Source organism: Haemaphysalis longicornis, unplaced genomic scaffold (genome assembly GCF_048455015.1).
Source record: "Haemaphysalis longicornis isolate Haplotype H1 unplaced genomic scaffold, Haemaphysalis longicornis Haplotype H1 scaffold_8, whole genome shotgun sequence".
NCBI classification, from domain to species: domain Eukaryota; kingdom Metazoa; phylum Arthropoda; class Arachnida; order Ixodida; family Ixodidae; genus Haemaphysalis; species Haemaphysalis longicornis.
In genome coordinates, this window is record NW_027526445.1 from 72,291,815 (window position 1) to 72,313,029 (window position 21,215).

The following is a 21,215-nucleotide window of genomic DNA, read 5'->3' on the forward strand; positions in this document are numbered from 1 at the left end:
AAAAAATGTGACACCATTTCTCTGTGCGAGCCATAGATTATGATGTGAAAACAGTGTAAATTTCTGGGAAATCATTCTCCAATACAACGCCATGGGTGTTGTGCTATTCTTAGCGTATGCAAGATTTTGTATACTCCTCAGGGTACGCACGCAGGATTCATAGTGCGGGCACAGATATATCGTTTTCATTTTAATACTTGCCCTTTAATTTAGGCAATTATTTGACCCACATGTTAGTGCATGATCCAGCAGCGTCTGTAGCAACTCGTTGTGCAGATGTATGCATACCTGTTTATAATAAACTCCACCGCGGGATATGCACAACTGTGTGGGTATGAATGCCTTTGCCAGATGCAGAAACTGTGCGGCATGGGCCGGAGATTAGCCTGACGTCTCGCTTTGAGACTTTACGACATCAACCGCAACTGAAAGCTTGACGTACAATCAGTACTTCCTTCGTTGCGGTTGACGTCGTTGAACCCCAAAGTCTTACGTTAGCCCTAACGTCCTATGTGTTAGCTATGCGTTAAGTGACCTTCAAGTTTAGCCTAGCCGATCGACATGCAAAACATCAGGCTCTTTGTACGTTAACCAGGGGTACAAGTTGAAGGCGTTAGGCCAAACGTCGGTCCGATGCATACCCACGTCGCCCCTTCCTGCTGCTGCGCATCATCCTTTGCGCCAGCAAGTTATAAACAGGAAAATAGGGGAGAACTCACAGTGTAAACAGGTTTCTACATCCGCGATATCAGCTGAGGTCGGCTACCACTTTCTCGCACTAAAGCAGCAATCAAGCTATAAGCTAAAGCTACTTCCCAAAGCTGGCTGGCGAAAAGCATCCAACTGCTGCCATTCTGTCCCCTCAATGCCAGTTAAATTCGTTAAGTGTGTGTGCAGGAACAAATTGGCCTTGGTGCGGAGGGATCGGATGCGAGGTAATTTCATGATTCATTCGTTACTGGCGCTTCTCTTGGCCATAACGTGACTGAGGACAACGGAACATGAAAACCAAGAGTACAGTTTGTCAGGCAAACAATAGCATTCACTCATGTCTCTCGTCGTATGCGGCAGCACAGCCGAGTGCAGGGCGATTGCCTGGCAGGACGTCAACACTTAGCGTTTCTGGGAAACACCGCGGTTCCCGACTCGAAGCGCGAGTTCGCCGAGTTGGCTGGACTGCGCCGCCGCGTCGCCTCCTGGCTGCCCTCGGCGGGAGGGCTCCCCGCGGTCTGGTAGGTGCTTTGTTGTTTCACATCGGCTCTTTATGGCTCATAAATAAAGAAAAGCGAGCAATAGGGGCGCCTAATAGAGGAAGAACAGTGGTTGAAAGGCGACGGAGAAAACGTCCGAGGCCTAAAGCGGTGGCAATGCCTTGGGGCAATAAACGACCGCTGGCTGCTTTCCAGAACAGCTGGATCAGCTGTTGTCGCGATGGCTGAGGCACCGATTGTGCCGAGGACAAGCTCCTCTCTAGCCGCGTACTCGCGTTTTGCCTGGGGAACGCCGACCAATTTGCTTTTGTAAATTTTTCTGTATGTTGTTGTTTTCTCCTTTTTAAATTAATTCACTCGAAGAAAGCGGTAGGATGAAACACAGCCATCAGTGGGACGTATTACAGCCAACGAACATTGTACGACTTTTTTTCAAGCTGTCTGTCTGTCTGTCTGTCTGTCTGTCTGTCTGTCTGTCTGTCTGTCTGTCTGTCTGTCTGTCTGTCTGTCTGTCTGTCTGTCTGTCTGTATGTCTGTCTGTATGTCTGTCTGTCTGTCTGTATGTCTGTCTGTATGTCTGTCTGTATGTCTGTCTGTCTGTGTGCGCATGAGTGGACGTTTTAAGCACGTGTTAACATAACTGGACGTCGTTGGTTCAGTAGTGGTTTAATGTTTAATGATTTCTCAGCGAAATCTATGCCCCCTAAAAGATCGAACATCCAAATTTCTTTCCCTAGGTTGTTCTTTGACATATCGGGGCAAAATGTTACATGTAAAACAGACCCTCAAAAGTAATTCAGTGTGTAGAGAGATTAACTCGCACAGCTGCAGCAATTAAAGCGCATTTTGTTGTGTGGAATAAGCGGGTATTGAGGGAGTAACAAAGGCGACACTATCGCAACCGTTACCACGTGAGGTTGACAGCTCAGTCATATATCCTTCAGATGACCAATGAACTGTGACAACAGCAGATGACATAATCACGGCAGATTTTCCATTGAATACGGAGGATTGTATAGCTTCAATAAAAATGTAATCGTATTCTTGAGCAGTATTAAGAGTGTCTCTCTGAATTCTGACAGCACAGCTAGCTGACCATAATGTATGGCGCATAACGCGTAACGCGTTAACATACAGTAGAACCGCGCTCTAACTACGTTCCTCGGTGCTGCGTTTTCCCAGCTGGTACGTTGTTTTTGTCTAGTCCCGGCGCAGCTCACATTGAGTCGAATGTATTAAAATCCTCACTGTTCCGTTGTGGCTCAGAGTACGTTCCCGGATCATTCGTCGCAATCTGACACCCCGAAGCCGCCCAGGCAACATGCGCGGACTGCCATTTTGACGTTTGACGAGCCTTGGCCAGGTTTGGCTACGGAACTGACTGCATGAAGCCGCACGCCGGTGAGCTTCACCACCACTAGATGGCCATATGTTAATCTATGCTATCACCATCATCACTGCGCTATCAATGGAAGTTTCGCTTCGGAATGGCGGAAGTGCGTGTTTGCCATAAAAGCGTCACCGCAAGAATACAACGCGGTCTCGTCGTCATCGTGAGCTTCAAGCTTTGAAAACACCGTTGAACTTGGAACCGCGAACTTTGTCGTGCCATGATGGCATCGCGAAAACGAGGGTGCTTTCCCTTCAGGAAAAGCTTGACGTACTAAACGCGATAGACAAGCAGCCGGCGCGGAAGAGAGTCGTCATCTCTAGGAACCTTGCATTGCCACGCGTGGTGTGTTCCAGCGATCGCAAAAAGCGGCAATCCTGCATTCTCAAGCCAACTTGACAGAAATGCAAGGTTGCAAGTCAAAACTACACTGCTTTCACTCATTCACTTTTTTTCATTTTCGCAGGTTTCCTCACTGCTGCGTTTTCCTGGTTGTTACGTTTTGTTTTCTCGGTCGGGTGTAAAACGTATGAACGGGGTTCCTCTGTACCAATAAAATACCGAGCGCTCGTGAGCGCGTGCCTCGCGGTGACCATGAGGCGGTTGCGATGAGGAACACGACAATATCGATGAATATGACTATGAATCCTACTAGCCCAGTGCAAAGCGACGACGGAACATGTAAATAAACTATTTCGAACTTCTACAAATGCGTGGTTATGTGCCCTTCACCGCTCACGCAGAAAGAAATCCCACAGCTTCGCTGCGGTTTAAGCCTCACGCGACTGAGCCCAAGCTTCCGTAGTTTTTTGTTTATGATATGTATGATTAAAATTGGAATTTGTATACAGATAATGAAGCTTTTTATTGTAGAGTCGTGCTCCTCTCTTTATTACAATGCTGTTGCGCTGAACTTGAATGTGTGGGCTCACAGTGGTCAGTATAACTGGGTAAAGCGGTGTTTCGGTTTGCAGTTCCGACAGTGACGATCATGCTGCCTCATGGGTAAAGTCGGGACCATGGCGCCGTTCGTATACAAAGGCATCCGCGTTTAGGTCTCGTGGGAAGTTACTCTAGTCCAAAACATATTTATACCTTTAAGTAAGTCGCCAAAGCAAGGACAAATAAATCACGCTTACTAACGAACGCACAATATATGCAGTGAATTGTTTAATTACATGTCGAATATTGCCTAATACAAGATGTTTTCAGCAGCTTCTCCTTGCATTACGCAACTAGCTCTAAGCAACCGCGCCCTGGTGCCCTGCGTTGCAGGAAAGGCCGAAAAGAAGAGTAGGCACGAGACGGGGCCGCGGTCGTATTAACTCATTTACACCTGGACACTTAGTGGTCAGCAGTGGACGTGACTGCCAAGCATAGTATTCCCTCCGAGCCACGGCACCTTGCACGTTGAACGCCATTCTTTAGCCCTACTCTTAAAGTTAGGCGCATCTCGCATATTGAAATTGTGGCACGGGCATCACCAAAGTTTTTCACGCAATAGCGCTTCTCCGAAAGCTAAAGTAGAATTTTATTCTCTACATGTCATAATGCGGGTGCTAAACAGGCGCAACACACCCTACTGGGCACAGAACACACACCGCACCAGTAGCCATGCGACGTGCTGTATAGCGTTGCAGAGTGAAAGCCTCCGTCTAAGAAAAAGTTCCGGCCGAGTCCATATCGCGCCTTCCCTTGGGTTCTTGAGCATGCTCTATAAAGGGCGAAAGCTATCCGAATGCCTGGCACACGAGCCATATTTGGAGCTATATGGTGGCACCGTGTTGCGGGTCATCCTCCAGTCCAGACGCATTTGGCTCAGTTGAGGGACGAGGAGGACAAGCTGTACTTCGGCTCATATTTGTCTTCGGCGTCCTGTAAGCTGCTGCCAAACCTCGCTGTTGTGCCTGACTTGGTCCTCCCGCGTTTCGGAGAATCCTGCGACGTCCCGGGCGCCTCTGGGTCGCCCTGCGTCATCGACGGTGCGGTAGCCGGCGCGTCTGACCTGGCAACCGCGGTGTCCGACGACACCTGCTTCACTGCTGCACTCGTCGAAGGCATCGTCTCGGAGGAAGCCGCTGTTGATCAAAAAGGGCAGCCGTGAGGTCGTAACTCGGAAAAAATTAAACTATACACTCGGAGAAACTGATATAAGAAAGGAAAAGATTGCCCTTTAAACGAAGCATGCTCGAAGTTCTTGCCCAAAGATATCTCCAGCAGCATTTACTTTTTGGCTAATGTCGAGGGGACGCCGCGCACCAGTAGTTAGTTGCCCGCCAAAGAAAGACGGCGTGGATGCAAACGAGTGCCCCAGGTCATGCTTTCATTTTGTGCGTGCACTGCTGCGTACGTTTCGTATGCACTGCCTTTATTATGCGCGTTCATTTTCAGAGAAGGGGGCAAAGAGGCCATGTTACGCTTCTGTGAAGTTTGGTGTCTAGCGTAAAGGGGAAAAGACCCGCCGCGGTGGCTCAGTGGCTAAGGCGTTGCGCTGCGGAGCACGAGGTCGCGGGTTCGATTCCCGGCCGCGGCGGCCGCTTTTCTGGTGGAGGCGAAAAGCAAAAACGCCCGTGTGTACGAGATTTCGGCGCACGTTAAAGGTCCCAGGTGGTCAAAATTAATCCGGAGCCCTCCATTATGGCGCGCCTAATCGTCTACGTTGCGTCGGCGCGTTAAACCCTACAATAAGTTAATCAAGGGAGAAGGTACGGTGATTGGGCGAATATACTGAAACAATATTCACTGTATATGAGTACGAGTGTCAAAGAAAGTGCAACGGTGGGCTTGGGTAAATTCGGCGGTCTACGTTAAAGACCGTCGACCGGTAAGGCTTTTGGTAGGGCATGGTGCGCAAACACAGCCCACGCCACACTATGTCTGCCCCCCCCCCCCCCCCCCCCCCGCCAGTCTAAGTCATTCCCGACGACTTGCCTATGTGTCGTTTTAGGCTACTTCAGAAAATACGTTGCAGGATATTCCTTGGGAAACAGCTCATTGGAACTTATTTTTGGCAATATAGCCATATTTTTCTATTTTTTGCAATGCATAGCAATAATGAAAAAACAGAAAGCCTAAGCTTATCTCTTATCAGTCGTGTCCTTCTCGTCACTTTCCTCACCATCCGAAGCAACAAGGGAGAAGTTTTTCCAGGATCATTTTTTGCACGTGTTTCGAAGAGAAACCCAGCGCCCGGTTCATATCTTCCGTACCGTTTTCATCTCTGGCAGCGTTGGCGCTAGTCGATTCTTCTGACGAGCCATCCTCGAAGATGTCCGTGAACATGAAGAAGAATGGGCCCGCGGATGCGTCCTGAAAGAATGTAACACGCGCGCATTCATTTGAGCACTATCAGGCGTAATATCGAAACTTCGGCGAAGCTAGCTGTGGTGAACAAAAACATTGATATTAACGATCTCTTATCCTTGAATGGGCAATAATTCGGCGTAACAATAAGACAACGCAGTATTTTTACAGCAATACTGCTTAAGTTGGTGGTTCGGCCAGCAAACGTGCGCAGGAAAACCACGTCAAGCGATGACGTCATCGCGCGCGCCGGCACCACCGTAGCTTCGCATCGCCGACGAGAAGAGACGAATGAAGGCCAAAACCAAAGAAGCCAAAAGGGCGAGAAGAGGTAACGTTAATCAACTTCTTAATTAACTACCCACACGCCAGTCCACACAACCCGAACGGTGGTCATCAAACGAGTTCAAAATGTTTGAGCAAACGCTCGTCCCGCAGCACCCTCCGCTACTCTTGGCGCTTCACCGCAGAGTCACTGGGCAGACGTACATTGTACAAACTTTATAATCGAATGTTCGTTGCTCTTTGGGAGGCTAACAAAGACACCACGCACAAACCTTTACCGAGTCTCGAAGCGTAACCACGCAGAAAACCTGGCCGGCTCTCCAATCACAACCACGCATTAACTTAGCCGAACCAAGGACAAGCTAGGTGGGACCTCGAGCTTTAATATTTTCCCAGTCTTCGCGCCACTAGACTAGTGCGAAGCTATCCTAATTTTTTTGTTTAACAGCAAAACAAGCAAAAAGAATAGGAATTCACGAAGTAAGCAGCTAGACTGCATACTGGATTGTATTAACCGTCGTCAGAAAATATTTATTTCCACAGGGCCATCATCGTCATTATCATGGCAGAACATCCAGCCTAAAGCGGACGCTTGCAAGGGAATGTTGGTTATCGTTCTGCGTAGTTGACGGTCAGTCCTGGATGCATACATTGCAGTCCAGCTTTCAGTATAATGTGCTGTTGGGCAAGTTGGTGCATTGAGTATCACGAAACTTGCGCTAAATAGACATCGTCCGTCTTCCTTCCTCTGTTTATGTCTATTTAGCGCAAGTTTCGTGATACAGTCAAGCTTTGCCTTTAAGCATAAGCGTGCCTTTACGCTTATGCTTAATAAGCGTGCCTTTACGCATTGAACTACAGGTTCAGCGCTATGGTTCACAACCTGCTAAGAACTTTTTAATACCAAAAGTGGCGCTGCAACCGGTGAATGATGAAACGTAGAACAGAGAAAACAGGGTGCGGTTAAATATTTATTTGAGTTCGGTGAAGAGCACCTTCTGCTTTGATCAGACACGCTTACTGCCAAATTCGACCCCATATCCTGCCAACCAAGCTTGTATGTGCCTCCGACTACGAAAGAGGAGAGGATATTTCCGCAGTGAGGCGTACGTGTTTAGGATACTTCCAGGACGAACGTCACCAGGAGCTCCCAGCAAGACTTAGGTCCCAACATACATGGCTCAATCCACTTGCAATGCTTTCACAACGGAGGTAATAGATGGCATCGTTACCAAGGTGCTCCACACGTTGCTACCCCACATTACCACGTCACCTGCAATTCCGTGAGAGGCGCTAAACGAATCGACCACACAGCATGGAATATCTTACTCACCTACACAAAATAACGCTATTAGAGGGCACGAATACCTAGACCGCGTAGCGACAGCGCCGGGCGTGGCTACACGCACTGCGAAGGCCACGATTGATACTTTTCCGAAAGACCGCCACTTTAAGAACCTTTTGCGGATTCCAAACACCTTTGAAGAGCGCTATGGCAGCGGGGTCTGTTGGCTTGCAGACGTCACGTTGCTGCGGCAAGAGGCGGCAAGCGGCCGGCGATGTTGTGCTCGGCCGCTGAGTATCCGTGGTTCCAAAGAACACTTTTCACACTTTACTAACCACAAAGAAGCCCGGAAGCTGTAGGAAATTTTCCGCGCATTCACCGGCAGGGCAAAGTTGCAAGGAAAAGTCCCGGCCATCTTCCTGGGCACAAGAGCCACGCATATAGCCTTCGAGCGAGGAGCTGCGAGCCAGCTTTTTCAGCTGCCCACAATGCCCTCGTCTCCTGCCACCTCTCATTGGAACCCGTAAACTCAAAAGAAGCAATGGAGACCACTTTAATTCCTGCCGAACTAGCAAGCAGCCTTGGAGCAAGTGAACGTCGGCAGCGCTCCCGGTAAAGGTGGCATTACATATGGGCCATGCTGCGCGATGGTGCCATTTCCAGCTGAACAGAGCTCCCAGCCTTTATAAACAAGATGCGGGTCATTTGGTGCTTTTGCCCTGACCTCAAGCAGGCAATCGTAACCCCATTCCGAAGCAGGACTCCTCAACGCCAACCAGCCTTCGACCAGTCTCGCTCACTTCCACAGTGTGCCAGTTTGCTGAGAGAATGTTAGTGACGAGGCTTACCCACCACCACGAGGAGTAGTCGACATTCTTTAACCTCTCCCACACCAGCTTCCGGCCAAACCTCGGAAAGCACGATAGCATGCATCTCTTCCGTAGAATACTCCGACGCGCACGCCGTTAGCGGCTCGCATCTTCATGGATGTGGATCTCAGTAAAGCCTTCGATACCGTTTCTCATACGGCAGTATTGAGGCACCTTTGGTCGTATACCCTGGAGAGGGACTTTTCAACTTTGTGCGGGCATTCCTTAAGGAGAGGAATTTCCAGATACCCTCCGGGCGTACTGACACGCAGACGTTCACAAACTGCTCCGTTGTTCCGCAAGGCACCACCATCTCTCCTATCATGTTTAATTTGATGAAGCCTTGGCTCCTCAAAAGCGTCGCTTGTTTTTCTGAGGTTCGTGTCACAGCCTACGCTGATGATGTGACGATCTGGACGGAAGTTAACCACCATCCCACGCCAGACGCAGCCCGACAACTGTTGTAGGCATTGGATGCTTTCACCGCGCTCTTAGCATGACCGGCATATTAGTGTCCGTGACGAAAATTTATTATCTCGTAGTGCGAGGACTGTCTGCCGGCCGCTCCCGAGTGCACATTTTAATGGCGAGGCAACCTCTTCAACCTGCCCATGAGGGATGGCTAAGCATCCTTGTCCTTGGCGTGCCTTTTCACGAGCACGGGGGCGTCCAGATTAGCTAAAGCAAAAACCGAGTGGTAAGCCCGCGTGGCGCCGGCTTTTGCATTTGATCCGTCACATCTCCAGCACATCGCCGCCTCACGGTATATTGCCAACAATTTCAGGTAGGCAGTTTTCATCCCGCGAACAGTATACGGCGCAATGCGCGGCACCTTTAGCGAGAAACAGAGATACCAGAATGAGATAAAACGCGCTAACAAGACGAGGACGAAGAGAGAATACACAAGCACAAGCGCGAACTTTCAACAGAATGTATTTCGGAAAGAACCCCTTTTATACACTTGCTCCCACCACAAGGAAGTATCGCGCATGCGCACGTTTACGCATCTCGTAAAAAACAAATTTCGTTTTCGGACAATGATACAGAAGGCGTGCTTACGCAGTTTGCTTTTAAGCGATCTATCATATCTGCTTCTATGATTCGCGCTTGTGCTAAGTTCGCGCTTGTGCTTGTGTATGCTCTCTTCGTCCTCGTCTTGTTAGCGCGTTTTATCTCATTATGTGTCACCAACAGGCCCAAACCTCATCCCTCTTAGAGATACCAGCTCGAGGCAGCGTACCGCAGTGCTTTGAGGGCCATTACTGGTCTCCTTCGCCACACTGGCGTCGAATAGCTGTACCGATACACTGGGCTGCCTGCGCTTGCGGACTCCTTCCAAGCACGTACTGAAGCCACCATGGATCATCGAAACCTAACAATCCAGGGCCGGCCACTGGTACACCATGCCCGTGAGCTACCACCAAATGATCCGCCCATCTATGGTCACGTCCCACCCTGGGAGGATGTGCTTCTAACAAAGCAGCACCCGGCACACCGCAAGCGACAACGTACGGTAGATACTACACGGTGGGGCACCAGCCTCGTAGAACTTACCCTCGTTCCCTGGACGACCCACACACGTTAAATGTTTGTGACAGAGCCGCATGGCTCCTAACAACGGAGCCATCGCTAGCGAGGCAGCGGCAAGCCACACTGTAGAACCTGCAATGCGTACCTACCATTCAGATTCTACACCCGACGGCACAGACCACGAGCCCATTTCGCATCCACTTCACATCCGTCCAGTTCGCGAGGGCATCCACTTTGCGCATGCTGTTCTCGCGACCAACTCGGATGTCGAATATCGTAAGGTCCCCTCACTCAAATAAAGCGCTTATGCACTGCGCGCCTTTATTGGACCACCCCGCCTGCAGACTGTACGCATGAAGTACGCATGTCAGACCATCGTGAGTACCATCAAAATTGGTGTCACAGTAAGTTGAATAGTTTGACACCTTGGTCATTATGGCACGAGGGGGCCTATCAGCTGGCGAGCGAGGGACGTGCCCGGGTAATGAGTGCGCGGGCTGCGGCGTGGGCCGCATGTGCCATCCTTTTCGATAAACTTCCTTCGTTCCGTTCCTGCGTCCCTCTCTCCCTCCTGTTGTGGATTTATTCAAGAAGAGGAACACGACCAAGGCGGCGAATCGCCAACTATCACCATGACCGGGGCAGGAGGAAAAAGACGAAGGAGCACGGTTCGACTCAGTCATGGACTCGCGTCCACGTCCCATACTATATTATTATGGTGCCGTGACAGCCGTGAAGAACGAACCGGCGTACTTCGTGGATGAGCGCCTTCAAGTTGATGCGTGTCCCAGGGTACGTCGCATTTCGAATATTTGAAGGTCGTCTCACTCTTGAACGAAATCTACGTGTTGAACTCCAGTCTCCTCCGCCGGGTCACCAACCGAAAACTGGACTGCACGAACATCATCTGCTCCGCATCATCGATGCTTTTGTTATGTCCCGTATGCTATATATAATTCCGTATTTGCAATCCTCGCCACCTCAGCTCTCGTCCGTCGAGGCCTCCCTCCGTACACTTTACCGTATAGTTGTGGGAGTACCCTCCTACGCCTTCAGCGCCACCCTTCTGAAACTCGGGATATGCAATACTCTTGAAGAACGCATCGCGTGCCATCGCCAGGCCCAACTCGAACGCCTGCATACTTCTTCCCAAGGTCGTGCTATTCTTAACACACTTAACTACCCCACTTCGCAACTACGCCCCATACCACCGGAACTCCCTCCTTGGACCAGTTAAGCTAAATTACGGGTTGAGTCTTTGCCCCCAGCAACATGAACCCTGATCCACACCTTGCCCGTCGTGCAGGACGCATTCAGGCCCCCTCTAAACGAATTCGTTTTTACTCTCCCACGGTTCCATCGTTTAATTTACTGGCGCCAGTGACGTCCCCTCAAGCTCGACGGGTGCAACTTGATTCCTCCAACTCCCTTCTCTAGACACTGCCACGGTTTCTTTTCTTTCCCCCTGATTCGACCTTCCTCGAATACGCCATTGCCCCCCCCCTTGCACTAGAGCACGCTAACCTCACTGTTCCTACCACCACGCCAGTATATATCTTCCCCGACTATCAATCAGCCCTTCGTTATTTCAATCACCATGAGACTCACCCACACAACTACTGACGTCGTCACTTCGATACTTTCTTCGAATTATCGGCCACGTTTCACACTGGTTTGGTTTCCTGGCCACTCTGGCATGTGCGAAAAAAGCCTAGCAAACGCACTCATGCGAATGCATTTCCCAGGTCCACCTATGTCCTGGCCAACCCTGTACCACCAGCCCATGGTTTGTATTCAGCCCCGCGCTTCCCCCCACTACCAATTACACGCCCAAAGCCTATTACGCACTCTGTGCCCACCCCCCGTTTGCGTCCACCTAGTGAGGTATTCGGCAGGCTCGAACATCTTCATGCCCCTCCCATCGCACTCTTCACCGCATCTATCGGCGCCCTGGCCCCTCTTCCTGTCCCACTTGTTCATCATACCCATCCATTCCTTATTCTTATTAGGACTGCACCCCGCCATCTCTCGCCCCGTACCTCGTCTCCATCACTTCCTGGGAACTGTGGCTGTCTCCCCCACCAACAGTAAACATCCAGGCTGCCCAGGAAGTTCTCTGTGAACATGTGCACCGGATCCACACAGGTATTCTGCAGTGCTACGTGGACCCGGTGGATTTAACACTCAAATTAGGACTTGGACTTACGTTCCGCGGAAAATAAAAGTTTCTTACCTCTTTCTCACTCTTGAATGGTGCCTGTGATGGCTGCGTGCTGGACGCAGTTCCCCAGAAGGGAACACGGCGATCAACCCCAGAGATTAGATAAACCCAAACCTTGTTTCGGCGTGCTCCCTGCTTCTGATGACAGACACGTCGTGGAATAACCTAGATGGTCACGCGGCATCCTCGGGACGGGAATAATTGAACTAGCAAACACAGGTGTTCGGGGCTTGGAATCGTCATCCCCGAATATAAGTACGATTTATGATTTGCGCTCCATGGTAGATCAAAGACCGAAGACCGGTGGATCTTCGAAAGCTGAGCGGAAAGATTCAGAGCCTTCTCGACCTTGATCGGTTTGTAAAGGACTTAGAAGCAGCCGAAGAGTATTCATACACGATCAGTCGCACTAAGGTTTTACTAAAGGAAAAAATCTCTGAGGAAACATTGAGGCAATCGGTTATCACGACGAAGATAATGTCCCCGCCTAAACACATGTAGGGCACTCCCCGGCATTTCTAGTAAAGACGCGCTCAACGCATCATTTCCCTTCGCAATAAGGACTGCCTTCGAAACCGAGGGTTCGTAGTCTTCACTGCAAAAGAGGACGGAGCAGCACATTGCCTCTACCACTGCGGCGTCGTTGGTGAACTAGGCCGTGAGCCGTGGCGGAACGCTCAAGTTTGACGAAGGAGCCGGCGCCGTGGCATAACACCCAGGTGATGACAATACCATCTCCCAATCGGATGCTCTCGGGGCCAAGCCCAACATGCCATCAAGAAAAGGCAAGGCGAAGGTTAAGTCAGCGGATGAACGACCTAGAAGTTCAGCGTGCAACGCCTGCAAGATATTCATTCGTGCACCGCTGATTCGGAACGGCGGACTTGTGTACAGCTCGACAGCGTCAAAGGACACTGCCAGAAACCATTACTCCCGAGACGCCCAGAGAAAAGGCAGAAATTTTGGCTCCAACGTTACCGTGGCTCAGGAAGAAAGGGCTCTGACTAGAAGAACGATGGGGGCAAAGACAACACTGCTGCAACGCAGCAAAAAGCTTGAACAGTGTCTACGGTGCAGCCACCTGGAAGAAACAAGATGGTCCGTGAGGAGAGCTCGGTACCGAGGTACCAGAATGCTATCCTGGAAAGATTCCCACGTCGAGCTAATTTGACGCATCGACTTTACGAACCTTCATATCTGTGGGATCCTCCACAGAAGTGGCAGAAATTGCTAAGAAAGAACAGTTCGGCAGTTTTCTTATTCTTGGTCCGCAATGCTTTGTGCGAGCAGGAAGCGACGCTGCAGGCGAACTGACATCGCCGATGGGAAACGAGTCGCTCGACACAAAATCCCCAAATATGCAAATTCAAGAACGTGACACGGAAGCGCCCGTGCAACTACAGGGAAGCAAAACCATTTTCATGGCATCGATGCCTACACAAGGGGAAAACGCTCAGCTAGCTTGCAGAAAGGAGCATTGAAGTCGAATAAGGAAAGAAAAAGAGATCATTCACCAGAAAATTCCGGCCGAACCACGAATACGAATCACCCATGTTTGATTGAGGACTAGCTTTATTCCCTAATTCGTATTGAAACTCCATTTGAAGAAAAACTGCGTGTCCCGCCCTATTCAAGAAGGTAGCCCGGAGGCGGCTTCGCGCCTCGATGCAACGACGGAAGATAAAGAGAAGACATTTGCAACCTGACGTCATCAAAGCAATGACATCGGACTACTCAACTAAGACAATACCTATTATAACCTGTTCTGCAGCCCCATCCTCACCGCTGGCGTCTCCGTAGGGGGTGGGAGTATGTTGTGTATTTATTTAATAGGAAGGCTACCAAGACGGCTAACCGCCTACTATCACCGTCATCGGGGAGAGGGAAAAGGGGCAAATAAACAAGGTTCGGCTCAGCCACTCACTAGTGTCCGCGTCCCATCCTATAATACCCCCCTTCCTTCAGGGACGCTTACACTGGCTGTCCCACTTCAAATGAAACGTCGTATTTAGCAATGTATCATCTGTCAAGGCGCGGAGGCTTCAGGGCTGTCGCTGTGATAAATAGAGGCTTCAAATTTCCCTCCACTATCGCAGAATAGGCGACAGCATGAAATAAGCATTTCCCCGCTCCCTCACACTGACTACGACGTGGGCTGCCTCTTAAAATCCCTTTCATAGACGGCAGAATTCAATATGGTTGGACAGTATGAACCTCCACAGGCGTCAACAGTGCATTTAGAGCGCACTACTGTAGCACTACTATAGTAAACCCTGCAGTCAAACGAGTTCACCAAAGAGCAGCACTGAGCCAATGTACACCGAAAGATGAGTTCTCGCCAGCGTAACGTAAAACTTTAGCGCTTTACACCAGCTTTCACTGGAAAATATACTGAATATGCCATCACTTTTCCCCACGGAATCCAGTGACAGCCTGAAACGCCCAGCTAAATCGCATTCGTGTATGGAGATCGTGTGTCACCTGGATAGAAGCGGTCGACTGTGTGCCGCGGTTGAGGCCCAAGACGGGCGCGGATGGCGTCGCTGACCGCGGCGGAGGCAGTGGTGGCGGAGGAGGCGGAGGAGGTACGGACACCGGGACTGGGCTGGATTGCTGTGGAGACAGCGGCAGCAGCGGCGGCGGGGGGGAGAGGCGCCTCCGATGAGGAAGGAGGGCGTCCAGTGAGGCCGACGACGTAGAAGTGTTCATGGCGTCGGCCAGCAGGCTCGATCGGCCGCGCTGGGCCGTGGGCCGCGGCCAGGCTTCCTGCTCGCGCGTTTAGCGGGCGTGTGTTAGCTTCACGCATAACATATTGTGTGCGCACCATACTTTCTTGCATGCCGAAGGGGCGCTTCTACGTTCAGAAAGATCCAAAAGCACCAAAAAGGGACCGACCGAAAACTGCCCTTTCTCCAACGGTTGGTAGGATTAGGCGGGAAGGATTTGATAAAAACCTGATGACCCCGCTCTGTGGCAGTTGTAATTCGCATGTTATCACAGGAATGATATTCGTGAGCGTCGAACTTACTATAGCGGAGATGATGAAAGCGTTACGAGGCGTTGGTGATGCTGATAGCCTAAGAGTATAGAGCAACCTCCCGGCTTGGGTCTCCAGAGCAGTCGCTCTCTTATGCTTCACTTGCCCAGTTAGTGTTCGCAAAAATTCAGGGGGGCTGTAGATCCCAGATAAAGGCTAACTAGAACTGCATTAAACCCTTTTAATACAGTTTTAATAGCTTGTGGCGAACTGATCTGCTCGAGCCGTCAGGTGCAGTGGTCCTAAATATTAGTGGTGCTTCTTTATCGCCAGTTCAACTACTCCAATATTGAACATAACTTGCTGTCCTTGGAGTATAAAAGCCTATCGAGACTAACCTCTAGAGTAATAACTTTAAAGCTGGGCGATTCTAGGAATGGCGCAGACTTCTGGGAGCATGGCCAGTATAGCAGGAGTGATGACATGCACTGTAGGAATGGCAGTACTAGCTTAGAGGACGTTTGAAAAACTGGGGAGCTGATACCCACCCACAGTCATGACATCTCACACACAGATAAGCTAACCCTTACCCCACACTCTCTCAGCATCAGGCAGTGGTAAGTGATCAGGGCAAGGTCATCACTTGCACCTCCCCCAACACCCCGTCCCCTAGGTCGCCGAATAATTCGCTATAGGTCTTGCCATCATTCGAACTACATCCCTGATCATACACATGCCCTCCCAGGCTGCCTGCATCCATCACCACCTCACACATGACCTTGTTTGCACCCCAGCTCACTCCTCAGTAACGGGTAACGACTATGCTTCCCAAGCATGGCTATTCCCGTTCTTCCGTGTCACCCGATGACAATTTGCGCAATCCGCCCCTGGTCGCCTGCCAAGACTTCGCCCAACCACCGCACCATTACAAAATCCTTGTGGCCTGCGCACTCCAAACTACTCAAATACGAAGGAACTAGTCTCCGTACAATGAATACGAACAACTTCTCCCACCCCACCATGCTCACCACCTGAATCTATCTATACACCCCGCGGAATGCGGATCCTACTCTCAACCGGGCCTGCTCTCCCATGTCATCATCTTGACTGCTCCCAACCAGGCTATCACACCTCTTTCCTTCCCTTCCCCCCTTCCCGAGCTGTGGGTGCACCTAATGACCAGCAACTACTGGTCTCCAGAGCAATGACTGACAGGTCGTTTTTTCGGCTTCTGTATTAAAGAACTGCATACGCTACACCCCTCTGCTACACAGACATCTCTACCACTACCATACCCTAACGAAACACTCCAAGGGATCTTCCACTGACCGATTCTCGGCGTCAGGCACTTCGTGCGTACTTGGTAAAGTATCTCATCAAAGTAAACTGTGTAACCCTGTGAACGGCTCGTTTTACGTTCTCATTTCGTTGCAATGCCCTTTGACCACGCGAATCAGATTCGGCGTACTTGGCGCAAAATCTGTCGCCTTCCATCATTTATGCCGCAAGCAGCCAGAGCAACCTTACACGTTACTCCCAAATGGTATAAAACGCGAATATCGATGCAGGTACCTGATGCTGACTTTGAACTAACCAGCCTTGCCGACTTGAAGTAAACTGGTGATCAAACTACATTGTTTCACACTGAAATCTCCGTCTGTACACCGGCAACTATACCGCTTATATGTACGCTGTGGCCAGCTAAAACGTCCTCTGGGAGAAGCAGAGGACAGAACCGATGATGCAAATAGTTTTTGGTATGGTTAAGATTGTTTAAGCGCCTTTTGTTCCTTCATAAATATTTGATAGGGTGATCAGACAAGAACTGTGTCTAAGTTGCACGCGCCTTGCCCCGGGAGTGTCTCGAAGACGAACCTGTTCCACCGACGTCGAAGTGTTGGCGTCGGCCGTGCTTGCGGCCGTCAGAGGACCGGAACGTACGGCAGGCAGCAGAGCAGCGGTGGGCAACAAAGAGGCGTCCTCAGGCGAACCCCCGCTTGCGACCACCCCGTCTGCACCTCCAGGACCATTGGTGTCGGCACCTGCTGCCGCAGCGCTGCTGTCGACTAAAAACGCCCGAAGCTTGGCACGCTCCTTGTCCAGAGCCTGGTGGAGCCTGGCGTTCTCGCAGCGAAGGAACTTCAGCCGGTTAGTCAGCGTCTGCGAGCGTGAGGTCGACATGGCAGGATTTATTTATGCTGGAAGGTAGGGGAGCCGTTGCCGGAGGATAAATGCAATGGATCCCTTTAGAGAGAAAGCGCCAGTAATTATAATTCGTACATAATTGGAACTGTTCAGTTGAATCCAGCCTGGCTCCATAAATTTTACGTATAAAAACGTCTGTGAATTCGAATGCCAGGAGGTTTGTTACGGATATTCCGAAATATGCGCTACCACTGCCGTGGCTGGACGCCGGACACGCTGCCCGAGAAACGCACCCGCTGCCTACACACGCGGCTTTTTTGCCTACGGGATGGATAGAAGAACGGAGAGAGAAGGTAAAAAAGGAAAACCATTCCGAAACCCCCACTACTGACTTTCTGGGAGAGCTATTTACTGGGGATTTTACGATGTGGACGCAACTGCAGGGGTATGTGGTGCATGAGAGACGAGGGCATGATGTCACAGGTTTGAAGCGCAGGACGTTTCACGGACAGTGACGACGAGGCGAAGCAGGACGAAGCCACCAGTGTGCCTGTCCGCTCGGAAGTCGCAAGGGAGAGCGTTCGTAAGAAGAAACCTTCACAGCTTCAAGTTGCCTGATGAATGAGCCACCAGCTTCAATGCTAGAATGTGTGGTAATGCGCAGAGGATAGAGTACCAAGACAGAAAGTAGCGGATGCAGCCCTCTCGAAACCTATCTGAATGACCTAAGGAACCTTCGCATTAAAAAAAGAACGCGTTAAGAACGCCGTGGGAGTGAGGCGAGATGAAAACTAAAACAAAACAAAAAATAAAGCTAAACTCAGTCCCAGCTAGTGTGCGATCTGCTGAAACATCGTAGTTGCTGTTTTTAACGAGCACTCGCCCGAGAAAGGCAGTGCCATCGACGCGCAAATTCTGTTTCCTTCAAAAGAATCAGCAGCTAACCGTCAGCGACGGGTCGCTCCAGCCCCTGCGATACCACTGCGCCCCATATCGGCGGGTCTGGGAACCTGCTCCTACCCCTGCGTGACGCACGACCTCCAGAAGACGGACGAGCAGGCTCAACAAACAACATTTCTGCTATTTAAAAAACAAGTTCCAGCTCGAGGCGATCTCAACAGTAACAAAACGTCCTCGCAAATGGCGATGGAGCAGTGCCAACGCGGGAAAGAACTGAATAGACTTGAGCAACCCACCATTTCGTTTATCATTGAGAGAGCGAAATGGCAGAGGAGGAGAGTGAGAGAAGAGAGGGGAGAGAGGTAAGGGTGTTACTTGGCAGGGCCGGCGGAAGGTTTATTCGTTTTTCAACCGCATTCGCAGAGACGGAAGCAGATACACTCAATTTTTTCATTGTTGGGTCCCGGTGGCCATAACACCGCGACACCCAGAGGCTTAAATACCTCAATTGCATGCAACAGACACAGCAACCCCCACCTGGTTGTCGTAGTTGAGATCAGTCACGCGTCGGCCAACCGTATCCAGGCGGAGTCGCAGTCCGCGTATGGCTGTGCGCATCACTCGGGCGCTCTCACTCATCGGGCGACGCTGCTTGGAGTTACAGGCGCCGCTGGTGGCATTGTCTGCACCACCGGTTCCGGCGCTGTTTGAGGGACCGCCGGTGTCATCAGTAGTTGTTACGCCGGCGTCAGAAGTTTGTTTCTCAGTCTGCATGGCGTCACCTCGCAGGCAGTGCAGCCCTTCCTGCGGGAACGAGCAATGGCGCGCAAATTCGAAGTTAAACGTGGGTGCTTAAACGCAGAAGCCATGACTTGGCTAAACAGGTAATAGTTCCTAGTGGCTCCTGTATTAGTGTAATTTGTGGGGATCCTGGTGTCCGCTGCCATTGCGCGAGAACTCGTTTGGTGTAGTCAGCACGGCGCTTTCCCCCCTCTCTTACCGAAGGGCCAGCTCGGCCCTGCGCCAATGCGTTGGGCAGAGCCAAAGCTTCAAACTCCAGACGAGGTGAAGGCGCTGGCTGCACTTCATTCACCGCCCGGTCGCAGCTCTCTTGCACCGGTTCTAAGCCCGCAAGCCCTTCCGGTTGCCGGCCCGTGCCTTAAATTGATGAAGCTAAAACGGAAGATTGGGCGAGTTGGTACATGTTCATAGTAACAGCGCTAACGACACGAGACAAAGAGAAGAGGGCACAAACACGTCAGCGCCGTGTTTGTGCCCTCTTCTCTTTGTCTCGTGTCAGCGTGTCTCGTGTCATCAATATAAGTTCATAATTACTATGAACTTAAATTGATCCTTAGTCCCTTCGCTCACGTACGAGCCGTTCCTGACACTCCACGATAACGCCGTGCGGTACGTGCCTGGGAACGGTCGGACAGTGTCTTTCTCTTGCGACCGCATCGGCCATCGCCCCACAGTTTACCCTTACTGCTGAGCCCCCCTGTTCAGCGCGCCGATGACGCGCACACTTGCACGTGGCGCCAGATCGCCCATCGCCCCTTTCCACCTACGAGGGTGTATTAAATGTAACCGCAGGGATTGGCGCAAATAAACACCTTCTTCTCCGTACACAGGGCATATTCCTTCGTCACCCCTACTCCACCTGCCCAACAAAGGCGGTGTACAGCAAAAGTATCTACGGCGAAAGAACTGACCGCATATCTTCCTGCCTCTCTGAGAATGCTGCAATCTACGACCGCCCCTGCCACGTGACTGCCTCTTCTCTCTCCCTCTTTTACATTTCAGGCTGTTTCCTTCCTGTTTAGGTGCTGCCATGATAAATTCAATAGAGGTTTGCTACATTCAATTCAATCTCCACGCATTCATACTGCTGGCGCGCCATTTGTTGGCACCTCTTGTTACCGTTTGGCTTTGCTTTGTTGCTTTTTTTAATTTGTTACTTTGGTTACTCTCGTTACTTTATGGTTACTGTTTGGCGAGCCATTTTTGTATTTTGTGGATGAAACATTGTTTTTAACGCATTTCTGAGCTTCTTGTTGCAAAAATTACAAAAGACTTCACAACAACTTTCAGATTGCTATTGAAAAAAAAAAAGATTTCCCAAAAGAAATCATAGCGAGCGTAGCGGAGAGCCTTGTCGCTGAAATAAAAGGCAGCACAAATATTGCGGAGGGAAACGAGCAATCTGAAAGAATGAGACCGGTGGTGGTCCCTTACATACATCAGCTCTCGCATCGCCTAAAAAAAGATGGCGCGGAAATGAGGAATATCTGTTGTGTTTTTGGCGCCAACATGTTTGCTCAAGTGTGTCATAAAGTCAACTGATAAACGAAAGGACCTGAGCGCTCAAAGAAGCCCGCACTTCGTGCCCCGCAGTACTGGTGTAGTCTGTCGCAGCCCGCTGCCCTGCCGTAAATGCCTCCCGCCTTAAAAGCGTTGCCTCCCGCAGGACCGTGTCCCCCGCTTTCTCATTAGGCTCTCAAACGGAATTCTACCAAATTTCCCGTGAAGGAATGACTCCGGCCCTTCTGTCTTCAGCGGAATCATCTTTCTGTGACGTGGATTTATGGTCTGTGCAGGGCGACAGGAGGACGCTAAACGGGCATGTAGTGATTTTTTGTATCCTCTCGATGTAAATTTCTTATAGCTCCGGGTTAAATGAAACGAAGAGCCCGCGTAAAACGGCGTCTCCTGCAAATGCTTCTCAGATTTTGGCTCAGTTTTCGTGAATGCAGTCGGAATTTCAAGAGAAGACCTTCCTGCTACTCATTTGTATGAAAATGCAGGAAGAATTGAGTGACCTACTATTTTTTTGCTAGAAGTCGATTATAAAAGAAGCCAGATTAGGGGAAAGTAATAACGGAAGATGTCTAAGTATTAGGGAGTAAGAAATATTATGTTAGTTTTTTCCTGAAATCGCAGTCTCGAGTACTTTCCTTTTGTTTGCTTAAAAAATATACAAGACATTTCTTGCCGAGTTCGGAGGAAAACCTACAGCTTTTGCAATACAAAAGAAGAAATACCCTCATTTTTTGGCATTACTTATAAATAGCGACCCTAATTACGACAACAGATATTCGA

General features: G+C 50.3%; 1 protein-coding gene across 1 annotated transcript; it reads right to left on the reverse strand.

Moving 5' to 3' along the window:
- Positions 1-3,797: 3,797 nt before the first annotated feature.
- On the reverse strand, positions 3,798-18,916 carry LOC144149124 (uncharacterized). Its single transcript, XM_077680663.1, has 5 exons — positions 18,654-18,916; positions 16,947-17,231; positions 14,576-14,860; positions 5,811-5,910; positions 3,798-4,679 (listed from the first exon to the last, which is right to left on the reverse strand). The coding sequence occupies exons 1-5, from the start codon at positions 18,888-18,890 to the stop codon at positions 4,420-4,422; spliced, it is 1,167 nt and encodes a 388-aa protein (XP_077536789.1). The 5' UTR covers positions 18,891-18,916; the 3' UTR covers positions 3,798-4,419.
- Between the last annotated feature and the right edge of the window lie 2,299 nt (positions 18,917-21,215).